Source organism: Mesitornis unicolor, unplaced genomic scaffold (assembly GCF_000695765.1).
Source record: "Mesitornis unicolor isolate BGI_N332 unplaced genomic scaffold, ASM69576v1 scaffold2809, whole genome shotgun sequence".
Lineage (NCBI taxonomy): Eukaryota > Metazoa > Chordata > Aves > Mesitornithiformes > Mesitornithidae > Mesitornis > Mesitornis unicolor.
The window spans coordinates 9,068-16,154 of record NW_010207772.1 but is presented as its reverse complement, the minus strand read 5'-3'; the positions used below and the strand labels follow the sequence as shown (position 1 = coordinate 16,154).

Sequence of the window (7,087 nt, the reverse complement as noted above, 5' to 3'; positions counted from 1 at the left end):
CCCCCCGAGTGAATAGTAAATGTCATTTTACTTGTCCAAGAATATTCGCAAATCTGGATCAGCTTCTTCAAAAAACCTTTGGCTGGAAATATTTTTCAGGTTAGATATGCCCAGAAACGTTAGTGAAAAAAAATGATGTTATTTCTTTCCCGTTTAAGCTGTAGTGTTTAGAACATGGACCGAAAGTATAGTACACCTTCCTCTTCTATTTGGCTGTGCTTAGGCCTTTGACACTGCTATATCCACATTAATTCTTTTGTGTAGGGGGAAGGAATGGATTAATAAATAAGTGTGGGAAAACAGGGAAATGAAACACTAAGGAACTTTTTTATTTTCAGTTGTGTTCCAGGGGATGCTGATTTTCTTCTTTGCAGACGGAGACTTCAAGACAAAGTATTTTCACAAGGTTTTCCATAGCTTTTCTTTGTAATATTTTTTTTTCCCTCTGCAAACTATTTTCAATTTAAAAGTGACTGGGTGTTAGAGATAACGGAGCTAATATGGATAGCAGCCCTGTGATTTATGAGCAGGGACAGAATAAGATGGGGTCCTTCCTGGATGGAAAAACCCAGGGGAGGTACGTGTGTGTGTGTGTGTGTGTGCGCTCCACATAGCTGGTATCATTTTGATGAACTCCTTCCTTAAGATCACAGTTGTGAAGTCTGAATGCCACCTCACCATCCTGTGTGGCATCAGGAGCCTGACACTGTTACTGATGAATCCTGCAGAGAGTGTAAGGAGACAGAGCAGTAAACAGCAGCTTGGTAGCTGTGGGCAGAGCAGGGACGGGGATGTACCAGCACTCAAAAACTTGCCAGCAGCTGAAATTGTTACTTAGGTCTTGGCTCAAACTGGTCTTTGGTTTTCCAGCTTTCCAGAGGACAGCAATGCCACAGCAGTACTAACCCTGCCGCCTGGGTAGGGAACTGGAGGATGAGCGCAGCAAGGGCAGTGTTCCCTGAAGTGCTCTGTGTTTGGGCAGTTCTGCTCTTCTTCTTGACACACGGAGTGATTTCTCCTTAGCTTCACTGGAACCAGGTTCATGCCAGCATTAAGCATAAAACGTTTATTGCAGTAACCAAACAACAGTGACTTAAAGCAGAATCGAACTTCATTCACAGTTTGGTGAAATAAAATGGAACAACCTCATTGCATTGCATTGCATTGCATTGCACAAATTGATGTTAAAATATCAGTGAATATTCACTTACAGTGAAATCATTCTGTAAATGAAACAAAGAAGACTTCACCATGCTCCAGCTCTGCATGTATTTTGTTTGCAGAATCGGACTCTGCTAGAATGACTCAGTAGAGATGCAGGCAGGCAATAAGAACAGCTATTAAACCAGTCCTTTTCTCCTCTTATGTTGCCCAAAGGGTGGTCTACCTCAGTTACCTCTGAGGGTAGCCTCAGAGGCTTGTGAAAACTCCTACTTGGTAGAGAAGATGGGAAAGCTCTAGTGGCAGAGCAAAGCCAGGAGCTCGAAGGCCCTTTTGAGGCTTGTGGCGTTCCCAGATGGAGACCGAAAGGAGGCAGCTGGAGGTACCAGGGGAAGGGGGCACGATGGGTGCTTTAGAGACCTGATGGGAGATGACAAGATGGCTCATATGGCTTGAGGGCAGGGGATGAAAGCAACAGAGCAAGGAATTGGTTTGGCTGAAATCACGTGGGCAAGGTAAATGGATGAATAAATACAGGAAAACCTATAACTTAGTTGTCTAAAATAGCTTATTAATTCATACAGGATGTATTCATTTTGTGGTTTTCTTTTTAGTTCAGTGGTTTTTTTTTCCTCTAGAGGGGATTTTGAATACTCAGAAATATACTGAGATTATATTGCATAGTATATAATAGTAAAACCTGCTTCAAGAAAACTGATACTACATTAAAAGACTTTCATTTAGTATGGAAGAGTGAAAGTCTTTAAAAAAAGGAGTCATTACGGATTTAGCTTTGAGTCTTGGTAAAGGTATAAAAACAAGCTCTTAAATACACAGTGGAGTTGATAAATGTCTGAATTCTGGCTGTTATCAGGGCCACACTTAAAGGGAATTAGGACTTGTCATCAATGCCAATTTTATGCAGTTTGCCACCATGAGCAGTGCAGTGTCAGGTAATTTTGCCTGGGCATGTCTGGCAGGTATTTCTCTGTGACTTCTCTTGTAAAAATCTGCTGTGCCACTTCCACCTTTACCATGTCACTTATCCACACACGGAAAGGTCAAAAAGTAGAAGGAAGTAAAAGCGATCTGTTCATGGTCTCTTAATGCACAGCTCAGGTGATGCAGCCTTTCTTATGTGCTGTGACACAGGGAAAAATTGTATCTGTGTACACTTAAAAATCAGATTTTTGAATTGAGGAACTGGGAAGAAAACCCATGGATCTTACCTGATTATTCTGTTACTTACTCCCTCCACAGTTTATGCATTTTGGAAAAAAATGTATTCATTATCCTCAGTGGTCCCTGCTGGTAAAGAACTGTAAACAGTCTCCCCAGCTGTGAAAGTAAACTGTACAGATGGCTACATTTGACATCACTGTAACTGACTCTATAGCTCATATAATATTTATGGAAACACCTTTATTTCTAAGCTCACAGACAGCAATCTTACCTAGAAGTAACTCATAGATATTTGTGTATAATTAATGTGAAATTGGTGCAGAAGAATTCAATCATATCCATGATCTAGTCAATATTTGAAGCAGTATAGGTTTTCTTATTCACGTTTCTGCTTCTGGCTGTACAGTTGCATTATTTTTTTCCCTGTAGTCACCTCCTAGTTTGTTTCTAGCTGGATGTAGCAGTTCATGGTCCACTGACCTGGGAGGAATTTTTAACACAAACAGGTGACTTGACAGTTGTATTTAAGACTTAATAACACAGAAAAACACCAACAGTGAGTCAAGGTTTGTCTTTTTTTTTTTTCACAGCGCACAAGCAGCTTTGGAAGCTTTGACCGTTTCAGGCATCACTCAGTATCAAAGACAGATGATTCAGCTGAGGTCTGTATAATGTGGAGTTTTGCTTTCTTCAGTTCACTTTCCCATGACAGTTATGCAAAGACATTGGGAAACTGTTGTGTAAATTTTACATTGGTGAGAACTTTGCTTATGTACCTGGATCTGTCTGGGTGATTGAGCCTTTGCCAAAATGAACAAGAGAATCACACCTAAACTTTGGTACTTTGATGGGAAGATTGGAAACAATTTTTCAAAATGACAAAAGTGCATTTCAGGTTAGTGCAGGGACAAAGTAACCAGCACATCTATGCAATCCACAGACATGTCGTTTTTGTTTTCAAGAACCTGCATAAATCCCCTCAATTCTTGTCTGGATTAAGGACAATAAACAATGAGAAACAATTTGTTCTAGCATAAAATATATTTTCTTTCTGTTATTCACACATTCAGTAGTGAACTGCAAACCTGTTTCAGTGCACGATTCCCCAGGAAAATGGCTGTGACTTAATTTTGTCATCCTAACTGCACTGGTGTCCTTAATATTTTTCTGTATTACCTATTCCACTACAGTGAATTTCATTTTCATGGTAAATTGTTGCTTACTTTTTTATTATGAATCAGGTGTCTGAGCTGGAGTCCATAAGTGACATTGGAGATGCAGCACAAACTAAAGCAGCAAATAATGGAGGAAGTTTGGGTAAGAAGATGAGAGCCATTTCTCTTACCATGAAGAAAAAGATGGGTAAAAAGTACATCAAGGCACTCTCTGAGGAGATGGTAAATACAGCTTAAAAACCTCATGTTTGATGATAATACATGTGAAGTAAAAATGTTATGTGCATTCTTCCTGTTCACTTTGCAGTTGTCATCATTTATGACACTCCATAAAAAAATAGTAACACATACTAAATTAAAACAGCTTTCAGTATGTACCCTTTCTTTCATGTGCATCTTAATGTACACACACATGCACATATACAATTAAAGCATCCCACAATAAGGGCACAAGATAGATGTAGAGGTTTTACATAACTGAATTTTGATTTGTAGCAAAAGGAATATTTGTATAAGCATCACCAAAAAAAATATCCTGGTCTGGACACAAGGGGATATTGGATGAACCCTATCAGCAGTCTGATGCTTCTTTAAAAGAATTTGTCTTTCAATATAGGAATTATTTCCAAAGTCCATTTTGTAGAGGACAGACAGCATCCTAGAGCATGACAACTCATATGCCTTATCTGCTTTTACCTTATCTAATCTTAGTGAACCTATCTTTATTAAACATAAAAACACATGATGTTTCACACACTGCAAACTCCGTTTTCTCAATATGCTGTGTCAGCGAGTTCCAAATTTTAAAATGCATAAAGAAAAAGGACTTGTCATACTTAATAATCCTAAAAAGTCTAGCTAGTCTGCATCCTATCTCACACAGGTGTCAATATCTAATAAGTAGGGAAAATAAATAAGGAACTTCACAAGTGTAAAATAATGTTTCACAGGATACCTTTAGACAGTTTTTGGAGGTCAAAGACAAGGATTCTTATTTCACTAGTTTATTTGCATTTTTTGCTAAGAGATTACAATCCATTATTTTTATATTATAAGAAAAAAATCAGAATTTCAACATTTAACGTCTGCACATTTACTTCAACAATTCATATGACAGAAACTCAACGAATTATCTGGTTGGACACACATGTAGCATGATCTTCATTCCTGCAGGAGATGATGGCAATCAATACCAGCCCACTGATTAATCTATGAGTTATGCTTCTGACTGATATAACAACTACTGTCCTTGTTGAAAACCAGTGCTATGCCCTATACGTACCTATAGGGGACTCTACTTCATACATGCACTGCCATCTTTGCTTGACTTCATCAGCCAACTGATGCATAATTAGTATTTCCCCAAATATAATGTAACATCCTAAGTACTGCAGGATGTTTCAGTTGCGTCAGGATATCACGCACGTTAACAACATGATGAAATCTGCTGAAGAAATTCCTTCCTTTGAAAGTTCATCATTATTTCATTTAGCTGTTATCATCTTGAACTTACCTGTGACTGAAGTATGCATCTTACTGTTTTGAATAGGCTGTAAAGTTATAAAATCTAGGAGCCAATTTCATACACCATAAGATTTTTGCATCTGTTAATTCTGAAATGAACTGGATTTTGAGGCCGATGTGTAGGTTGTACAATGTGGTAAGCATGGTGCTAGAACACACTCTTGCTGTATGTGTATGCAAGCTGCCTCCAGAACACCCTGGCTTGGGTGCCAGCCTGCTGCCAAGCACCCATGATTTTCAGAAGTTCATTGCAAAACACAGCTGCGTCAGCTAGGACTTCACCATGTGCTTTCAGAGTTAAACTTTATATTTCCTCCTCTGAGACAACCAGAAAAAAACTCTTTATCTGGTTACCTGTGAATTTCCTGCTACAAGCTTTTGTCACTGCTGTGGTACCTTGCAGTCCTCTCTGATGGAGAATCAGTTTAGCTGCTTGAGCGAGAGTGGAATGGAGTGGGGCAGAGAGGAGACAGAGGATTTCTCCAAGATCATAATGTGCTAGGGGTGGTGCTGGGCATCCTTAGTACTAGGCACCAACTTCTAAAATGCTTTCTCTCATAGAGTGGTAATTAATAATGTGTAATGATGAGTTAATCTCCAATGATGACTTCAAAGAAAAAAACAAATGTTTGTCTAAAATACATCTCTTGGTGGTTAACATCTGATTTTTGTGTTAAAGAATGAAGAAGGAAAAGATGACAGTGATCCTGGTGGTGGAATACACACTGAGAAGGTCTCCCTAAAAGCCAGTGACTCTATGGAAAGCCTCTATAGTCTGAACAGTGGCCAGAGCTCATCTAGTAAGTACAAGACATCCATACTTCTTGTTCAGTCACTGGATCAATATTGTTACTGTTTAAGTCTGAGGTATCAGAGCTGGTGATCAAAAATGTGATAGTAGAGAGCTCTTCGGTCTGGCAGACAAAAGTGCAATTCGATTAAATGTGTGGCAGCTAGGGTAGATATACCTCTCTCCAGAAATAAGCTGTGTGTTTTTATGAGTGGAAATATTAACTGAAGTAAAAAATAACATGGATGCTAGAGGTTGTTGCTGGTATATATGCCATAAATATTTTTCCGTGCTATGGTGCTGGCACCCATAGGATTGCAAACACTGAGTGGAGCCACACTAGCATCCTCTCTGAGGATAGAGGCCATGAGTTCATCCTTCACCCTGCAGATGTGAAGCAAAGTGAGAGGTTTCTGAGATGATGGGTGATGGGAGCCTGACCTAGTGGCTTCAGGCCAAGATGCAGAGAGACACAGTCTGCTTCTCTGCAAACCCACTGAAAACTCTCCCCCAACAGGGTAGTCTCAGTCAGAGGGCAGATAAATCTCTGACGAGAACTGGAGTTTGCTTCCACCTCTCTATTCATTGCTCTGCTGTGGACATTTGCTGACATTGCTGTGCCATCACTGCAGGCACCACTCGAGTGGCAGTCCAGACCATTTGCACTTAGTAGTTAATCTGGCCTTGAGACGGAGCTGTGCACTTAAGCAAACCACCTCAAACAAAACCATTTTTATGATCATTTTCTATGATGTGATTTGTGAAAATTGTATATGGGAGTTTACTTCCAACGCACTGCTGCTCTTATCTAAAAACATATTTGGATGGGATATTGCAGAGCTTGCTCAAATTTGCTTGAATTACTCTGCTGATATTTTATTGCTCAACTTGGATAAAATGACAGGCAGAAATGTTGATAAGATTAAAATTTCCCTCTGCAATGCAGGTTCTTTTGATGTTTCAGCTAGCTCTGTAATGAAATAAAATAACTTCTACAGTACTTGTTTTCATTTCTCTGAATAAACAGGAGAAATTCAGCAGAATTAATTCCCTAAATTGCACTTTTAGAGTACATTTTATTAATCTGCAGTGGTAATATTTCAGAAAGTCTGTAAGTAAAATGTGTAGTCTATTAGTATCATCACCAGAAAAAGATAATTGTATGGATGATGTTAATGAAAGATCTCCTACCTATTTTCTTCGGTCTCTTGTAGCATGCTTTTCATTGAATGCATTTTTCCTGGATGTGTCAAAA

General features: G+C 39.1%; 1 protein-coding gene across 1 annotated transcript in view; it reads left to right on the top strand.

Annotated features, from left to right (window-relative positions):
• SAMSN1 (SAM domain, SH3 domain and nuclear localization signals 1) overlaps positions 1 to 7,087 on the top strand; it is a gene marked incomplete at its 3' end in the record, with an annotated part of 26,952 nt that overhangs the window by 15,900 nt on the left and 3,965 nt on the right. The window contains exons 2-4 of the mRNA XM_010192218.1: positions 2,934 to 3,005; positions 3,585 to 3,740; positions 5,722 to 5,842. Of these exons, the coding sequence (XP_010190520.1) occupies positions 2,934 to 3,005; positions 3,585 to 3,740; positions 5,722 to 5,842 (349 nt within the window). The remainder of the gene's footprint in view (positions 1 to 2,933; positions 3,006 to 3,584; positions 3,741 to 5,721; positions 5,843 to 7,087) is intronic.